The sequence below is a fragment of the Cervus elaphus genome, chromosome 12 (genome assembly GCF_910594005.1).
Source record: "Cervus elaphus chromosome 12, mCerEla1.1, whole genome shotgun sequence".
Classification (NCBI taxonomy): Eukaryota; Metazoa; Chordata; class Mammalia; order Artiodactyla; family Cervidae; genus Cervus; species Cervus elaphus.
In genome coordinates this window covers 97782207-97802491 of record NC_057826.1, presented here as the reverse complement: position 1 = coordinate 97802491, position 20285 = coordinate 97782207, and the positions used below count along the sequence as shown (strand labels likewise).

Here is a 20285-nt window from a genome sequence, read left to right as displayed (position 1 = left end):
CCAGGGGATCTTCTCAGCCCAGGGATTGAACCCCGGCCTCCCGCACTGTAGGCAGGCGCTTTACCCTCTGAGCCACCAGGGAGTCCCTTAGTAGTCGCTGTTCAACTGTGCTCTTGTTTGCAGTACTGCAGTCAAGAAATGTGATGCTCATCTGGTCCTCTCTCTTCTGTAAATCCTCTGTTCAACTTGTTTGAGTGACTTTATTTGTGGTCAGTCGTGTCCGACTCTGGCCCCATGGATGGTACCCCACCAGGCTCTTCTGTCAATGGAGTTTTCCAGGCAAGAGCACTGGAGAGGGTTGCCACTTCCTACTCCAGGGGCTCTTCTTGACCCAGGGATGGAGCCCTTGTCTCCTGTGTTTCCTGCATTGGCAGGTAGATTCTTTACCACTGAGCCAGCTGGGCAGCCTGAGCGGTTTCCTCCTTAGTCTCTGACTGCTGATGAGAAGCCTGAAGGGTACAGGATGGATAAAGCAAGTGTGTGAGTGTTAGCTGCGCAGTTCTGTCCAGCTGTGTGTGACCCATGGACTGTAGCCCACCAGGCCCTCTGTCCATGGGATTCTCCAGGCAGTGGAGTGGGTTCTCCAGAGTGGGCTCCCGTTTCCTTCTCCAGGGGCTCCTCCCGACCCAGGGATGGAACCCGGGCCTCCTGCACCGCAGGCAGGTTCTTTACTACCTGAGCCACCAGGGAGCCCATAGATAAAGCAAAGTTGAGTTTATTGCTTACTGCAATGAGAGAGACCAATGACTGACTGTTTTTTAGAGGAGGGAGGACAAAGATGCGGGGTTTGTGAGGTTTGTTAGGGTCTGATTTTAGGTAGCCTGTTCAGAGCAAGGACATAGAATTAGATCAGGTTTTTGGTAAAACAATTTAAGACTGGTGGGCTGAGTAAGGGATATTGACTCTAATAAGGGTTAGTTGAGCCATCTATTGTTTAAATAAGTGGGTTTTTGGAAAGTTCCTAAAACAATAAAATTGTTTATAGCTTCATCTTCCTCGGTAAGAGTTTCTTGAAATAGTAAAGTTGCATTTACATAACTTAATAAGATGTATGCTTGCAGATGATTTCCCTTCTCAGTTAAAGTATTTCACAAGCCTAGGCATGTGTCATCTTTATTCCTCATTAATACTGTGTGCCTTCTCCATCTAGAGAATTATCCCTTCTTTCACCTCAGGGAGGTTTTCTTTTGTTTTGTCCCCTCCCACTTTCCCTTGCAGTTTATTTCTTCTCTGTTACTCATCTAGGAGAGCCTGTTTTCTGCATGTTCTGTCTTCTGATTATGTCTTTTATGTCTCTGTTATTTTCACTTATGTTTATCTGATCTTTCTGAATGTTCTCAGTAGTGATCACGCTCTTTCCCATTGTGTCTGTTGAAATCTTAATTTCAGAAGTCAAGCTGTTTGATTTCAGAAAGCCTTTTTTTGGTGTGTTCTAATAGTATCTTCTTTAAAATCCCCATTACCTTTTCTCCTTTATTATTTTTCATTTGTTTTTAATAGACACTGTTCTAGTTTTTCATCTTGGGTTCCCCCACTCAAGTGGCTGAGCCTTCTTACTTGCTATAATTTGAGTTTGTTTTGCAGTGGATGCCTCATTCTCAGATAGGCTAAGAGGGCTCCTGAACTGTGGTAAATCAAATACTGGAAGGTAAAAGTGTACGTGCGTGTGTGTGTGAATAGATGAGTATAAGCCAAGAAACTGAGACTCATCAACCGCGGTATCTGGAGGAGCTGCTAGATGCTCTAGTGGTTACCTCACCAGCATAGGGACCCTGGGGGTCTGCTGGAGTCACTAGAATGAGAAGCCCCTCCCAGGACCAGTCACCGTGTCTTCTGAGATAGAAGCAACTGAGATTTCTGGCAAGGTCATTTTAGGGAGCTTCAAGATCTGTGGTTAACTAGGTCGATCCTTTGGCTCTAACACAGATTTTGAGAAACGCTCCCTAGGAGATTTGAGAGAATTCTGGTCTCACACCCCTTTTCTCACTTTCTCGGTACAGTGTGAGAGCAATTTGGAGCACGGTTTTAGAGCCAGACAGCCTAGGTTTCAATCCTGACTCTGCCATTTACTGTCTGTGTGCTCTTGGGGAAATTTACTTTACTTATGGGTTCTAATTGTCTTGTCTCTAAAATGAGGAAGATGATAACACCTATGTCCTTGAGTTGATATGAGGATTAAATGAGTCTCCTCTTTATGGGAAGATGTGGTGTTCTTAGATCAGTGTCAGGGGCTTGGCAGATGGGGAGTGTTAGCTGTAGTATCACCTCCAACTCACAGGGCTGCTGTCAGCACTGAGTGAGTTAGTATGTGTAAAGTGCTAGTGTGTACCAGTAAAAGTTAGTGTTAGCAGGTTTTTTGTGTGATTTTGGTTTATGTGACTGAATTATTTTTTTTTTTATTTTTATTTTTTTTATTTTTATTTTTATTTTTTTTAAGGTAGGTATTACTATTATACCTTTATTACAGAGAGGGAGATACAGACTATCTTCAGTAAAATTTTTTAAAATCTTGGAAAAAAAGGTTTGTAGTTTCTTTTTATAATAACTGCATGGGTTTTTTTTTTTGTTGTTTTTTTTTTTACATTTCAGTGGGTTTTGTCATACATTGATATGAATCAGCCATAGATTTACACGTATTCCCCATCCCGATCCCCCCTCCCACCTCCCTCTCCACCCGATTCCTCTGGGTCTTCCCAGTGCACCAGGCCCGAGCACTTGTCTCATGCATCCCACCTGGGCTGGTGATCTGTTTCACCATAGATAGTATACATGCTGTTCTTTTGAAATATCCCACCCTCACCTTCTCCCACAGAGTTCAAAAGTCTGTTCTGTATTTCAGTGTCTCTTTTTCTGTTTTGCATAGAGGGTTATCGTTACCATCTTTCTAAATTCCATATATATGTGTTAGTATGCTGTAATGTTCTTTATCTTTCTGGCTTACTTCACTCTGTATAAGGGGCTCCAGCTTCATCCATCTCATTAGGACTGGTTCAAATGAATTCTTTTTAATGGCTGAGTAATATTCCATGGTGTATATGTACCACAGCTTCCTTATCCATTCATCTGCTGATGGGCATCTAGGTTGCTTCCATGTCCTGGCTATTATAAACAGTGCTGCGATGAACATTGGGGTGCACGTGTCTCTTTCAGATCTGGTTTCCTCAGTGTGTATGCCCAGAAGTGGGATTGCTGGGTCATATGGCAGTTCTATTTCCAGTTTTTTAAGAAATCTCCACAGTGTTTTCCATAGCGGCTGTACTAGTTTGCATTCCCACCAACAGTGTAAGAGGGTTCCCTTTTCTCCACACCCTCTCCAGCATTTATTGCTTGTAGACTTTTGGATAGCAGCCATCCTGACTGGTATGTAATGGTACCTCATTGTGGTTTTGGTTTGCATTTCTCTAATAATGAGTGATGTTGAGCATCTTTTCGTGTGTTTGTTAGCCATCTGTATGTCTTCTTTGGAGAAATGTCTGTTTAGTTCTTTTGCCCATTTTTTGATTGGGTCATTTATTTTTCTGGAATTGAGCTGCAGGAGTTGCTTGTATATTTTTGAGATTAATCCTTTGTCTGTTTCTTCATTTGCTATTATTTCCTCCCAATCTGAGGGCTGTCTTTTCACCTTACTTATACTTTCCTTTGTAGTGCAAAAGCTTTTAAGTTTCATTAGGTCCCATTTGTTTACTTTTGCTTTTATTTCCAATATTCTGGGAGGTGGGTCATAGAGGATCTTGCTGTGATTTATGTCGGAGAGTGTTTTGCCTATGTTCTCCTCTAGGAGTTTTATCGTTTCTGGTCTTACATTTAGATCTTTAATCCATTTTGAGTTTATTTTTGTGTATGGTGTTAGAAAGTGTTCTAGTTTCATTCTTTTACAAGTGGTTGACCAGTTTTCCCAGCACCACTTGTTAAAGAGGTTGTCTTTTTTCCATTGTATATGGAACAGAACAAAATATTAACAAAGCCTCACTTTATCATTTTTTGATAAGTTTAAAAATATTTTGTTTATTTTCTTTTTTTTTGGCTGTACTGGGCCTTTATGGCTTTGCATGGGCGTTCTCTGGTTGAGGGGAGCGGAGGCTGCTCTCCGTTGCAGTGCTCACGAGCCTCACTCTCTTGCAGAGCTCCAGCCCTCGCTGCGCGGGCTTCAGGAGTACACGCGGGCGCTCACTGGTTGGGGCCCTTGGGCACGCGGGCACACGGGCTGTCAGTGGGTGCGGCACTCGGGCTCGGCCTCTCTGCTGCATGTGGAATCCTCCCGGACCGGGGATCGAACCTGTGTCCCCTGCACTGGCAGGCAGACTCCCGTCCACTATGCCACAGTGGATAAAGGGAAGTCCCCACTTTATCTTTTAAATTGGAAATTTCCCCCAAATTGAAAAAATTTTGTCAAAAAATCATATAATCTTAAAGTTAGACGGCCGAGTGAATTGTAAATAGTATAAACTCTTATCCTCTTCACTCATAGATGCAGTTAACATGTTACAACAAAGGCTTTATCATTATTTTTTCTCTCTTACTGAACCATTTGTAAGTTGAAAACCTGACTTCTTACCTCTGAATGTGTTAGTGCCAATTACCTATAAACGGTGCCAAATTACCTCTTCAGCACAGTCTTGGCACAGCTACCAATATCAGGAAATGAGATATAGTCTAGCTATTTAATCCAAAGCCTCATTCAAATTCTGTCAGTTGTCCCAACATTGTCCCCTCTAGAACAAAATAATCCAAATCAGATTATTCGTGGTATTTTGTTAACATGTTGTTCAACTCTCCTTCAGTCTGGAATGGTTACTCAGTACTTTCGTGACCTTATTTCTGAAGAGACTACACCAGGTGTTTTGTACAATGTCCCTCAAATTGGGCTTGTCTCATGTTTCCTCAGTATTAAATTCAGCTTAAATATCTTTGGCAGGAAAAACACTGAAGTGGTGCTATATTTGTTGCATCCTATTTTAGATAGTACTTGATGTCAATTGTCCCACTACTGGTGAAATTAAATTTGTTTGTTTGATTAAGGTAAAGACTGTAGATTTTTTTCACTGTAAAGTTTCTTTTTTATTCTTTGTAATTAGTATTTTGTGGGGAGATATTCTGAGACCTTGTAAAATATTCCATTCCTCCTCTGGCTTTTCACCCACTAATTTTAGCTTTTCTGATGCCTCTCAGTTGAATCAGTCATAACCATGATGGTCATTTTCTAATTCTGTCATTTTTTCGGCCTTTACAAGTTGGCATTTTGTTATAAAGAAGTGTTCTGTCTTCTGTTTATTCATTATTTGTTTCTGTTTCACATGAACTCAGGGATTCCTCTCAGAGGATTACAATCTGATATTTTCACTTACAGTGGTGTTCAAATTGTCCCTCATTTGATTGGTAAGAGTTCCCTTCAAACTAACACTTCTGTTATTTTGGAAGGGCCCCATCATTCTTTGAGCATGCCATTCCTTTCTATAATAAAAAATCATTTCAGGTCTTTTACTTCCCTGTCAGAGCCTTGACTTGGTCTGTTTTCTAAGGAGTAGAGAATGATATTTAGAACTGAAGTTCCAGGCACGACATTGGTCATTGCCTTCCAGGTGTCACTGCTCCCATGCCCGCTCAGTGGGAAGGTCTAGAGAACTGGGGTGTGTATGCACACACACACACATATGTTAATCTGAAAATACTAAACCATGTATGTACACCACAAGATTCATTCTTGTTTTCTCCTTTGTGTAACTCCTTTTTCTAACAAGAAATCTGGCTCCTATTTTTCACAGTATGCTGCTGCTGCTGCTAAGTCGCTTCAGTCGTGTCTGACTCGGTGAGACCCCACAGACGGCAGCCCACCAGGCTCCGCCGTCCCTGGGATTCTCCAGGCAAGAGCACTGGAGTGGGTTGCCATTTCCTTCTCTAATCCCAGAGGGCACAGTCGTGAGCAAATCATGGTGGTGGCTTGAAGCCACTAAGCTTGGAGGTGTTTGTGACACAGTGATAGACAGAAACACTAGATGAAAGTCTGAGAAAAGTCCATCAATGTGAACAAGCTTTTATATATGAAAATTATACATAGTACCTTGAAAAATGCACATTTTATGTTATTTAATGATTAGATGTAGGTTTAAGAAAATCTTTTTTTCTTACAAATTTCTTCACCTAGGGTGAAAGCAACTTAGTCAGAAGCCTTCCTGTGGTGGTAACAGTGCTTGACCCGAGAAGCAGTTACCACTGGTGCCTAAGGAAGGTCCCCTCCATGCCCCTGCTTCACTTTATCCTAATGGGCCTGAGCTGAAAAAACCTAATGTTATTTCTGCTTTTTCAGAGAACCTGAAATCTATTCTGTCAAAAATACTGAATGAAAATATAGTGACTTTTTATAGGCCTGAGATTAAAGAATGTTTTGAATGCTTCATTTCCCCTTTGTGAGGGAGTAAGCTGTTTGTCTAGAATGTAATAGTTATCATTCTGTGCAGCTGGTAAAAACTTGCCTTTCTGGTTGGTAATGTCATGTTAATCTGCAAAGGTGTTGTTACTCACTTGAAGAATCCTTTGTTCTGGTTGAAAGTCTTACTGATGGTATTTTCAAATAAACTTGTCCTGCCTGGGAGTCTTTTTCTGTGATCATAAGCCTCTTGTGGCTTTGTTCTTTCCAGAATATTGTTAAAATGTCAGTAATGAAAGTAATCTATCGCTATTTGCTGAAATTTAAGTGGCATATAATTTACCATCCAGAAATATGTCACAGGCATTTATTTACTGTCACTTGAAAGGTAAATTAATCAATTCTAACAAATGAAGTTTTCTGAATGGAGTTATAAAAGGCCAGAAGCTTCCTTTACTTCTTTATTTTCTTCTTAACTGCCTCATTGTGATAGTTTTCGTTTTCCTGATGATAGGAAACACAATTCTTGTCAGATTTATTTTATTATGTAAAGAAAACTGTGTATGTTTACATTTTATACATTAAAGTTGAATATCAAGCCCCGATTTTTTTTGTATCATATAAATTTCAAATATAAAATACTTATACCAAATTCAGAGCCTATTAATATTAAGTCTTTTGAAATTATATTAACACCAAAACAAATGTATATTTTTAAAATTAAAAGTAAACTAAGTAGCACTGAGGTTGGCAGGATGCCTGAATCCATCATCTTTCTTCACGCTCATGTCTGATGGGTCAAGAAAAATGGAGATCTTCATTGAGAAACAGGAAGAGATGTTTTCATAGCCCACCATATTTCTAATACTACATCCTTCCCTTCCTTGTTTGTTGGCCCTTAGTATTTATTCAGTAACCTTTTAGGGAGTTCCTACTGTGTGTGGATTATTGGACTGGCATGCAGAGGAAGAGGTGTGTAATTCTCAGTACCTGCCTTCAAAATTTCTACATATTGGTGGCAAAGTTAAGAGAAGAATCAAATGACTTCAATAAAGGCAGAATAGCATAAGTCTCAGAGATGGACAAAAACAAGACACTTTGTAGGTCCAGTGCGGCTGAGGTCATAATGAGGTTGAGGGGATAAAGACAGGCCTTATGGAGAAAGTGGTATTTGAGCTGAGTTTTGAAGGCTAAGTGGAGTTTTGAAGAGGACAGAGAGGAGAGAAGATGTTCCACAAAAAGGGAACTGTACAGACAAACCCACAAGATGTGGGGAGACCTCATGAAATTTCCTTTTCTGTTATTTGTGTTGGCACTCAACTCATTCTCTCGAAAGTCTCATTAGTTGATGTTCCTTATCAATGACAATATTTTAATTTATTCATTATTCAGAAAATCCTTGGGCATGTTGCCAAGTGCTTTGGTTGTCGTTGTATCTTATTTTGTGGCATCTCTGTTGATTTTGTCATTTTGGCAGAGATTCTTCTAGAAATTTTCAGAAAGAACTGGCAGGGTGCTAAATACAATCACATTTATGAGTTTCCTTTGCTAAATACTGAAGGAAGTAAAGTTAAAAAAATAAGTTTATATTAAACTTCAGATGAAATGAACTGTCTCCCTTGGAAGATATGTCTCCAGTGGTTCAAGTACTGGGGGCACATGACCTTCAGACTCATATATGATGGCCTAGAATAGTTAGGTTTGCCTGCTCGGAGGGCTCAGAAAAAATTAAGAAGATTAAAAAGTCTTGAAGTCACTGTTTTGGCAGATGGGACCATGAATTGTTGGTGTAAACGTGGTCAGCATGTTGACAACTCACCATCATAGTGTACTCTCCTCTACATTTCCGTACTTAATACCTCATGGCATGTGAACCAAATCTACAAAACAATTATAGCTGTGAGCAAAAAAAAAAAGATAATGACTAGTTTCTACTAGGTATATTTTTCTTAAAAATTTTTTTTTTATATAAGTAAGACATGTGCATAATTATCAGACATATGTACAAGAAAAAACTTCTGATGAAAACCAAGTCCTTCCCTGTCTCACTTTCTGGAAGTTTCTTATTGCTCCATAACCCTCTGGCTTCTTTGTGGTTCTTATAAGCCAGTCACCTGTTTCCTCCATAGAGGTGTTCTTAGTATTACATTCCAGGTGTGTCTGACTTTCCTCTGGCATTCTTATTAGTGTACTTTTTCCGTCTTATCAATGTTAATCACTTGCTGGCATGTAGTGGGTCCTCAATAAATGTTTGATTGAATGAGGTTATATTCCTTTCATAATATCCTTGATGATACTTACTTGTCCTTTTTTAGTAATAAATCCTGAACTGGCCTGTTCTTTGCCCAGGGTATTTCTGGTTTGTTCTTTGGCTCTCGTCAGTTCTCTAGCAGTTCTTAATTTCTTTATTCAAGAATGATTTTTTTGGAACTTGAAGACTTTGAATTCGAACTGCAACATATAGCCCACAGGCAATCTCTGTGAAGGACCCATATGTGAAGAATGAAATTATCCATAAGTGTAAAACCAGAAGGCATTGCAGTGGAATACAAATGACGGGGAGGGGAACTGGAGGGGGTCAGTGGTGCAGGATGGGCAAATATATAAGCTGGTGGTGTCATCTCACCCCAGGAGCTAATGTACTGCTGGCATCCAGGTTTTCTGAGTCTTGTCATATTGCAGTATGATAGATGAGAAGTTAAAAGTTTTTCATGTACATGTTTGCTTGAAGAAGTGACAGAAATATAGTATTTCTGAGGTCCACCTGGCTCTTTTCCAGGTGCATGTGCAGACACACCTGCAGTGTGCAGAAAGCTGTAGAGGGAATCATGAAACATCACGCTTTTCCTTTGGTCAGCTCTGGATTCATTGCCTAGTACCACATACTTTCCTTGTGGTTTCTCTGTACAGGATAACGTATGCGAACGGGTAATATTTGTGAAGTATTTTTAGCACCAGATTCTATGTAAATGCAAGATTGTCACAGAGGATTGACAGACTTACATTCTGGTTTTTGGGAATGATCGTTTTGGAAACAGTGATTCTTGTGTGAAATTTTTGCAATCTCCATATACTTTCCAAACTTCTAAGCTGGTTTTCCAAGCTTGTCTTTGTGTATTTTCTTCATTAGTAGGGCATTTTCTCTTTTTTATGCTTTTTGAGTAGCATAAAAAGGCTGTATGTGAAAGGATATGTGTGAAAAGGCTAACATTTCTTGTAGAAATAGAAGTATAAAATGTTTTTATATAAAGGCAGCCTTAATTTATATGTATAAAAGATCTGTCCCATTTCAGTGCTGTAATTTTAAGCATCAATGTTTCTTCTTTTGTTCACAAAGCACTTCTTTACCTGCTTGGGATAGAAGAATTAAGTGGAGTTCTGTGGTTCTACCTGTTCCTGTCTGTGCCTGGATAGAAGAACAGACCCAGAGAAGAGATTAGTTCAAGGTGGAGCACTGGCTTGAATGGCAGCCTTCTGAAACTATTTTGAATAGGAAAGATGCATGTGCATTTTCCATAGCCTCTTGGAAAATAAGCTGATCTCAGTTAACCAGAGATTGTTTAAAAAAATTCCTGAGGCAAAAGACAAGTGTAAAAACAATTGAAAGTGAATACTGTAGCCCAGCACCAGGGCAGGAGAAGCATGTTAAGAAGGTTGTTAAGAAGCATGTTAAGAAGGTTGTGACGGACTCCAGGTTTAGTGGCTGTATTGCTAGGATGAAGAGAAGATCCAAATTACTGCCAGGTGATGTCTACAGAGCCTGCAGTGGAGAAAATCAGTTGCTTACCAAGAGGTTAACAGTAGCCAGTCAGCAAGTATAATATAGCAACTATAAAATAGCTAAAGTTAAGCCTGTGCTAGTTTCCTCTTGCTTCATAACAAATTACCACTAATTAGTGGTTTAAACATAGGCCTATTGGTTTTCTTACCATTCTGAAAGTCTAAAGTCCAGGATGGCATGAATGGGTTCTCTGCTCAGGCTCACAAGACTGAATCAAGGTGCTGGTCTCTTATCTGAAGGATCTGGGGAAGAAATGACTTTCAGAGTTTTTCAGGGTGTTAGCAAAATCCAGTTCTTGTGGTTGTAGGCCTCAGGTTCCCATTTCCTTCCTGGCTGTCGACTGGGGCTTACTCTCAGCTTCTTGAGGCTGTTTAACATGGCCCCCCTCCATCTTTCAAGTGGCAAGGACCTATGGAGTTGTTCTCATGCTTTAAACATCTCTGATTTCCCTTCTGCCTTCCTCTTTTGCTGTAGAATGTGCTTTGCTTATAAGGGCCCAAGTGATTAGGTCTAACATAATCCAATAATCTTCCCATTTTAATGTAAAAATTATGACACGTAACACAATAAGAAGGTTTATATTTGGTCATACTTACTGGTTCCAGGGATTAGAGCAGGACTATTATTTTGCAGGGGAGCAGAGCACATTTTATAACTTCTATCTGCCACAGAGCCTAAGTTGAATTTTGTAAGACCTACATGAAAAAAGTATAAAGTTTCCTTGATGGATATAAAAGAAAATCATATAGGTTTCACTTTGTAAATATCATATCATTACCTCCCAGGTTATCTAGTCTGTCAATTCAATTTAACTCCAGTCAGATTCTTAACAGAATTTTTTATTACATTGGCAAGTTGGTTCTAAACTTCCTGTAGTAGAGCAAAATGTCTAAAAATTGGCAGAGACAAATTTGAAAGAGAATGATAGAAATCAACAAACTATATTAAACTAAAGTTAATAAAATCTTGAAGGATTGGTCTAGGAGTAATCCATGGCATAGAATGAGGATTCGTTTAGTAGATGATAAATTTACTTCAGTCAAAAGGGAAATGAAGGCCTTTTAGGTAAATAGTGGTGTAGTTGTCTGTCCGTTTGGAAACAAAATTAGACCCTCATCCCAAGCACAGAAATAGTTTCCAGATGGAGTGAAGAAATAAGTAAACTAAGTAAAATTGTATAGGTATTAGAAGTATTTAAGGGAATTTGCTTATAAACTTCAATTTAGAGAATAACTAACCGAAGTGCTAGGAAGCATTGGAAAAGACCACAATGCTGCGAAAGATTGAAGGCAGGAGAAGAAGGGGACGACAGAGGATGAGATGGCATCACTGAGTTGATGGACATGAGTTAGAGCAAGCTCCGGGAGTTGGTGATGGTCAGGGAAGCCTGGCGTGCTGCAGTCCACGGGGTCATGAAGAGTCAGACGACTGAGCAGCTGAACCGAACTGAACTGATTAGTGTCTGGAAAATGCAAATTAAAATAATTAGTCCTTTCCTCTTTCTTGCTCAGTCAGATTGGAAAAGTTTTGCTTAGTCCAAATGTTGGCAAGGGCATTGAGACATGTACTGTCCTCGCATGAATGGTAATGGTCTTTTTGGCAGTGCCCATTTAATTTTAAGTAGGCCTATCCTTCGAAAGAGTAATTTCCCTAGCAGATTTTTACTGTAGTTAAAGACATAGGTACATGAGCACCAAGAGACGTTTTCTGGATGTGGCGTTGTTATTATAGCAGAAAATGCCTAACAACCTAAAGATCCTTCATAGCAAGGGTTTTTGTTTATAAATTATCTAATGGATTTTGAACAAAAGACCAATTAAGTTTAACCAAAGTAATTTATGGGATTTGTAAGAAGCACTGTCTTCTCCTAGTGTGTGATTTTATCACCTCTTATCACCCATTTTATATTTAATCAAAAACATTTCCCTTATATTACAATCTATTTTCTCAAAACAGTGCAGTGTTCTCATCTTACATGAGTATGTGTGAAATGGTAATTCTCTGAAGAAAGCCCTGCTTCGTAATGTGTAACATCTTGGGAATTTCTTGTACCTGTCAGTGATTGGGAAAAAGGAAGAAAAAATCTATCTGTAGGTATACCATCAAAGTAGGTTCTTTTCGAGATTAATGTGTATATGGAGTAATGTTTGCTGATTAAATGGTTATGTGTGAATAATATTTAATATACTAGATGATAATCTTTAAAGAATATGTAGTGGGAAGGGGGAGAGATTAGATGTTTTAGATAGGTATAAGCATTTACCAGACAAGGGAAATATTTTCCTTATGTCTGTGTTTATATGAAAAAGATTAAGTCTAATATCTAGGCAAAGACATTTTTAGAACATTAACTCTGGTGGTTTTAATCATCGGATGGTTAGATAAGGACTGAAAATGAAAGCCTTGGTGATAGTGGCCAGGATGGTAGAGTAGGCGGACCCTGAGCTCACTTCTTCCATGGGGACATCAAAATTACAGCTATTTACAGAATAGCTGTGGGAATGACCTGAAGAGTTTCAAAGATTTCCACAAGTGAAGATGTAAAGAAGGAGCCACAATGAGATGGATAGGAGAGACAAAGCTTCAGTATAATTAACACCCAACACCCTTCGGAAGGTGACCCACAAACAGGAGGATAACCACCATTGCTGAATTTTTCCCTAAAGATCAAGGGGTGCAGCCCCCACTTTGAGCTCCCCAGCCCAAAGTTTTGCACTGGGAAGGCAAGCCCCCAGAATGTCTGGTTTTGGAGACAGGAGAGCTAAAGGGCTGTAGGAAACGAAGACTCCACTCTTAAAGGGTGAATGCGAAGCCCCGTAAGCTTTGAATCCCAGCACAGAGGCAGCGATCTGAAAACACCTGGAGGAATCACACTCCCTCATTTCAAACTATACTACAGAGCTACAGTAATCAAAGCAATCTGGTACTGGCACAAAACAGACGTGTGAATCAGTGAGCCAGAATAGAAAACCTGGAAATGAACCTGTGCCATGAGCAATTAATCTATGACAGAGGAGGCAAGAAAATACAAGATGGGGGAAAGACAGCCTCGTCAATAATCTTGGTTAAACTGGACAGCTACCTGAAACAGAATCAAATTGGACTACTTTCTCACAGCATATACAAAAATAAACTCAAAATGGGTTAAAGATGAAAATGTACGACCTGAAACCATAAAACTCTTAAAAGTTTTATGGTTAAAAGGGCATAGACAATATGCCCTTCAACATTGGTCTGAGAAATATTTTTTGGAAATATTTTCTCAGGTAAGGGAAACAAAAGCAAAAATAAACAAATGGAACTGTATCAAACTAAAAACTCTTCACAGAAAGGAAATTATTAATATCAACAGAATAAAAAGACAGCTTACTAAATGAGAGAAGGTTATTTGCAACCAATATATCCAATAAGGGTTAATTTCCAAGGTGCATGGGAAACTCATACAACTTAATGTCAAAAAAATACAAACATCCCAATTTAAAAATAGGCAGAACACCTGAATAGATATTTTACCAAAGAAGACATGCTAATGGCTAACAGACATGTGAAGAGATGCTCTATATTACTAGCTCTGTATCACTAAGGACCAGGGAAATGCAAATCAAAACCACAATGAGATACCACCTTACACAGAATGGCTGTCACACAAAAGGCAACAAATAACAAGTGTTTATGAGACTATGGAGAAAAGGGAACCCTTGTACATTGCTGGTGGGAATGTAAATTGATGCAGCCACTATGGACAATAGTATGAGGGTTTCTAAAAAAATTAAATATAGAACTGCCATATGATCCATCAGTTTCACTTCTGGGTATTTACATGAAGAAATCAAAAACACTGATTTGAAAAGCTATACGGACTCCAGTGTTCATTGCAACATTATTTACAATAGCTGTGATGGAGAAGCAACCTAAGTGTTAATCAATACATGAATGGATAAAGATGTGTTGTGCATCTATACACAATAGAATACTAGTCAGCCACTAAAAATAGAAGCTTTGCTATTTGTGACAATATAGTTGGATCTAGAGGGTATTGTGCTAAAAGCAGTGAGTCAGACAGGGAAAGACAAATGCCTGTAGAATCTAAAACCAGAATAAACTAAGACAAAATGAAGATAGACTTGTAGTACAGAGAACAAATGGATGGTTGCCAGAAGGGAGGGGGTGAAATTGGTGAAGGAATTAAGAGATACAGACCTCCAGTTATGTAATAAATAATCACAGAGTATATTAATGTATATACATATGTATATGTAATTTAGAAAGATAGTACCAACAATCCTACATGCAGGACAGCAAAAGGAGACACAGATGTAAAGAACAAACTTTTGGACTCATTGGGAGAAGGAGAGGGTGGGATGATTTGAGAGAATAGCATTGAAACATGTACATTACCGTATGTAAAATAGATGACCAGTGCAAGTTTGATGCATGAAGCAGGGAACCCAAAGCTGGTGCTCTGGGACAGCCCAGAGGGATGGGGTGGGAGAGAGGTGGGAGGGGGCTTCAGGATGGGGGACACATGTATACCTGTGGCCGATTCATGTTGATGTGGCAAAATAATCACAATGATGTAATTTTCCTCCAGTTAAATAATCACAGAGATGTAATATACAGTACCAGGAATATGGTCAATAATGTTGTTGTAACTGTGTGTGGGAACAGATGGTTACTAAACTTATCATGGTGATCGTTTCATAATGTATGCAAATGTCAAATCATAGTGTACTGGAAACTAATATTATATGCCAACTATATTTCAATTAAAAAATAAAACATAAAACCTTGTTAAGGAAAATGAGATAAAAATTATAAAAAGCTTTGGCTCTGTGTGTGTGAAAGTCGCTCAGTTGTTCTGGCTTTTTGTGATTCCATGGACTGTATAGTCCATGGAATTCTCCAGGGCAGAATACTGGAGTGGGTAGCCTTTCCCTTCTCCAGGGGATCTTCCCAACCCAGGGATCAAACCCAGGTTTCCCGCATTGCAGGCGAATTCTTTACCAGCTGAGCTACAAGGGAAACCCAATTAAAAGTTGCTATTTTAACTTTATATATCTTCTGCATTAGTTGTGGGAGTAATGATCCTGGTGAAAATTGCTTTCTAAAGTGAGAGAAGTATGGGATTTTAACCAAAGTAAATTTTTTTTGATGAATTTATTAGATGCACTTCATATAGGCTATTATCTTTATTAAAATAATAATTTTGTCTTGATATTTTACAGTCTCATAAGAAAAGCATCTCATTAATTTATAATATATAACAATTTAAAATTGTTTTTCAGAAGTATTTATTTAATACTTAAATCTCTTTGTAATTGAGACAAAACTTAAAGAGGGAACTATGGGCTAATAAAATTGTTTCATGTGAGCAAAGCTAATAAAAGATGAGAACTGTGGCTGTGTCCCACTGAGAAAGACAAGACACCTTATTAAAAAAAAGAGACACAACCTGTGAATTATTTTTGCAGAAGTCAACGAAAGGTTCCATTGTCCTTGAACACGTATTTCGTCACATAAACCTTGTGGAGGTAGATTATTTTGGACTGCGTTACTGTGACAGAAACCATCAGACGGTGAGTACAGTGACTTCATATTAAATTTTCTGGTTGTAAATTTCATCATATCTCTGGCTTTTCTTGTAACTGAAAAGCTTAAACATGTTTTCCATTGCAATTTCTTTGCATTTTTCCCTCTTCTGCCAGAAGTCTATAGAGTTGTAGGATTCACAGTTTGTATGTGTAGATTTCTTTATAGGTGGCTTTCATGGTTTCTGTTTTTTTACAGTTATAGGGAGTACTTTTCTTTTGTGTTGTTAGGAGGACTGAATTAGCCATTCAATGTGTTAGGAGCCAAATGACTAATGTCTTGAAGTGATAGGTATTATTGCTTTTTAAAATTAAAAAAATTTTTTTAATTGGCGGATAATTGCCTTACAATGCTGTGTTGGTTTCTGCTGGACAACAACACGAGTCAGCTATAAATATACACAAATCTTCTCCCTCTTGAGCCTCCCTTCTACCCCTCCCCCCCAAAATCTCACTCCTCTAGGTTGTCACAGGACATCAGGCTAAACTCCTTGTGGTTATTATTGCTTTATAGGAAAGTAAATGGTTAAAGAGTGTTTAAAAGAAATACAGTGTAAAAAGGTGCCTAAGTTTTGTAAGTTGGACAAGCAATTATAAGATAAACTAAGTAGAGGTTTTCATTCATAAACTTGATAAAATAAGAGTAATAAAGGCAATCAAGCTTTTGGTGTTGGATGTCATTTGTCCAGGAGGATTTAACTCAAGATCTTCCTGACTGGTTGGATGGTAGAGAGTTATCAACAAAGTTAGCAAATTGGTTAGTGTAGATTCTATTTGGTTATAAGGTTGAAAAGCTCTCTTGGATGATGAAAGAGAAAAGATTTTGGAGGTGAGGGTTTTGAGATATGAAAGTATATTCATTAATATGACTTTTCGGTTTAAAAGTCTAAGACAGATCTTAACCTGAGCTAGAAAGTCTTATTATGCTTATAATGCTTATATGCTTACCTTAAAAATACCATATTTGACCTTTCTTTTTTTATATGCCTGTTGAAATAGATTTTCTCTTCTTTCTTCCTCAGTTCTCCTAGCCTCCATTGAGTCATCTGGGTCTGGGGTCTGTTCACTGTGGTTCACTGTTTATCTGAGTAGGGTTTCTTTGTTTTGTTCCCAAGAACATGGTAGGATGAGAAGAGGCAGGCAAATGGAATGCTGTTGATGGCAGTATGTTCTTGAGCTTTTTCCATAACAAGCTTGTTCTGTTTCACAAGAAGATTTCACAAAGTAGGAATGAAAAATTGGATGTGTTACTTAGCTTTCCATAGAAAGGAATTGCTTTCTAAGGGCAAGTGGTCATTAGTATGTGCTTCAAAGGGAATGGACATATTCAGAAGGTCACTGAATTCTGTCTTGTATGACTGTAAGTCAACATAGCAAAACTGTAAATCTATACTGAGAGATTAAATTGAAGGCTATAGAAGATATCTTGTATTACATTCATATTTTTGAAACAGCATTTTTCCTAGCAGAGGGAAATTCAGTTTCCTGATCTTATCTAGTATGTCAGACTTTGCCTGGAAAGATTGACTGTCTTGCTAAAATTGTATAGACCTTATCTGTCTTTTTTTTTTTTTTTTTTTTTTTAGCATTCCAAAGAAAAAAATGTGAAAAGCTAGAGACTTTCAAACAATGGCTTGTATCATTGCAAAAGAATTAGAAGGTGGTATTGATAGTTCAATATTTAAAGTTTTCTAGGGCTTGTTAAGATCAAAATTTATTTTTCCGTTACCTTTGTTTCTAAGGGTTGGCGTTTGTGATACAGGTTTAGGAGAAAATACATAATTTGAAGGAGAAAACTTACTTAAGGCATATTTTTTATGTGGTAAAAACAGATGTGTAAATCACATGATTTTTTGGCCTTCTGAATTTGTTTCTTTCCAGTAAACTCAGAAAAAATAGAAGTGATTTGTAAACATGACTTAGTCTTTGCATGTTCAAATGCATTGTCTTGTTTTCCTTTTAACTGTAGAAGTTGTGAGAATAAGGTCATGACAATTTACCCTTCCTTTAGGTAACTGTTTGATCAAAGCCTGTCATTTCTGCAGGGTTGGTAGAGTATGTCTGGGAAGGAAGACATGATTTTGTTCCCGATGTGCTTCTCTTGGATTTTGAGATAGGTGTTGGGACCTCTCTCGGGAAGAAGTACAGGCAGCCTCGTCACTCTAGAAGGGCAGCCCCCCAGCTGTAAGTTTTTGAGGGGCTTGTCAGTAAACCTCACTTCTTATTTCCTTATTTACTCTCTATGCTAGTAGAAACAGCCCTTCGTATCCCATAGTTATTTATGGTAAATGAGAGTTTAAGAATAACCTGATGTTAGAATAGCACAGGACATGGTAAAAAGTCTTTGTCTTCAAAACAGAGGAATTATTTCTGTGAATATGCCTGAATTACTGTCCATTAGATTGGATTTTATTTATTGCTTTACTCTTTTTCTGTGCCCAGAAGTTTATTTTAATGAACAATGTCTGTGTAAGGATCTTGCATGTAATTAAGACCTACATAGAGAAGACTCTGAGGTCCTAATGGGGACCACTTTGATCAACTCTTGAAGCCAATACAAAGAGATTGGGAAGAGGAACTGAGGGTGAAAGGAAGAAAGAGGACAGGAAAAAGATATGGGAGCATCAAAGAAAAGCTCTCCCTCCCCCTCGGTCCATCAGGAGTGGATCATGCTTTGGGGCCATGCCTGAACTTTGGCTGGGGATGGGGGGAGTAGAGGGCTTTCCTGTGGCTCAGACAGTAAAGAATCTGCCTGCAATGCAGGAGGCAGCCTGCAGCACTGCTAGCCATCCAGGTGTGGTCCAAGTGTAAGGATGCATCTGTGGGTGAGTTAGACTGGCTCAGTGGCTGCACAACTGACAAGGAAAGGTTATGGAGGGCTTTATGCCCATCTCAGGGAGTAGGTGCGTGTTGCATGAGAAGGTGGGCAGCTACCCTAGAGAATTGGGCAGCAACAAGGGGGCTTTCCTGGTGGCTCAGACGGTCAAGAATCTGCCTGTAATTCCGGATACCAGAGTTCAATCCTTGGGTCAGGATCCCTGGAGAAAGGAATGGCTACCCACTCCAGGATTCTTGCCTAGAGAATTCTGTGGTCAGAGGAGCCTGGCGGGCTACAGTCCATGGGGTCGCAAAGAGTCAGACATGACTGAGCAATTAGTACATATATACATGCCTGATAGATATGTCCCTGTGACGGGTAGACCCCACGATGCAGGGAACTTGTTTTCTTTCCTGGAGAACAGGAATAACCAACAGGCCTCAATCCAGATGAATCAGCCATCGCCATCATTGTCATCAATACACCAGCAACTGTTGAACATTTTCTTATGTTCATTACATATCCAGAACAACTGTTCAAGTTAAGTATTGTTACTCTACCATCAGAGATGAAAAAAAGGAAGCTAAAATGGTTAAACAATGTCCCCAAGGTCACATAACCAGCAAGTGTTAAGATCAGAATTCAAACCCAAGTCTTCATGTCTTCAAGATCTTTCAGTTATTCAGTACAATAATATCCTGACTGGAATGCATGCAAGATGAGGAATTCTGAGGAAAGGGAGTTTCATGCCTGGAATATTAAAATGAAAAAAAATTCAAATTTTATTAAACTGCGTATTCCATGGAACCAAGTCCTGGGAAATTTATGTAGCAAATGCCTAGATTTAGGTGTTCTATCTGTGTAAAGAGTACTTGTTGTTGTCCCGTTGTTCCGTTGTGTGTGACTCTTTCTGGCCCCATGCCAGGCTTCCCTGTCCTTCACTATCTTCCGGGGTTTGCTCAAATTTGTATGCATTGAGTTGGTGATTCCATCCAGCCATCTCATCCTCTGTTGCCCCCTTTCTCCTCCTACCCTCAGTCTTCCCCAGCATCAGAGTCTTTTCCAATGAGTTGACCCTGCGCATCAGTGGCCAAAGTGTTGGAGCTTCAGCATCAGTCCTTCCAATGAGTATTCAGGATAGAAATACGCCTTGTTAAGGCTAATGTCTCTCTGAGGTATAGCTGACTTGATTTAGAACACTCTAGGCTTCCTGATTTCTTCATTTCTCAGGAGGGGTCTGTAAAAGAATCTTGGGATAATAAAAATAGTTGTTCATGAAGACACATTTACTGAGACTGAATTAACACAGTGCCTCCCGCATTACCTCAGGCTTTCTTTTAGATGCACCATGGAGTTCATGTACTTGCAGTTTCTTTTTCTAAAATAGCAATGGTGAAAGGAGTTAACCTTAGCCTGGATCTAGAACCTCCTTTCTGTTCTGCTCTGAACTGGGTTATCAGGTTCATTCTTAATCCAGACTGGTCTGCGTGGAATATGTCCTTTTTATATCTGGACCTTGGTTCGACTTAGAGAAAATTTCCAGCCTTGATGGAAGCTGGATGTGAGGCAGTCTGTCATAAGGATTACAAGAACACATCAGTTTTGTCTAATGAGCATGACACTCCCTAGCTGTAAATATTTAAAATTCTCTTCCACTATTAACCCTTAGTCTTGAACAGCAGAATTGTGAGGAGAGTGGACGCCCTCCAGTGTGTTGTAGGCCTGCCTGTCGCC

General features: G+C 39.1%; 1 protein-coding gene across 4 annotated transcripts in view; it reads left to right on the top strand.

The window, feature by feature from the left end:
- Window positions 1-20285, top strand: part of EPB41L4A (erythrocyte membrane protein band 4.1 like 4A) — a 267439-nt gene that overhangs the window by 88346 nt on the left and 158808 nt on the right. For all 4 annotated transcript variants that reach the window (XM_043920178.1, XM_043920176.1, XM_043920177.1 and 1 more), the window contains exon 2: window positions 15617-15721. In XM_043920178.1, the coding sequence (XP_043776113.1) occupies window positions 15617-15721 (105 nt within the window). The remainder of the gene's footprint in view (window positions 1-15616; window positions 15722-20285) is intronic.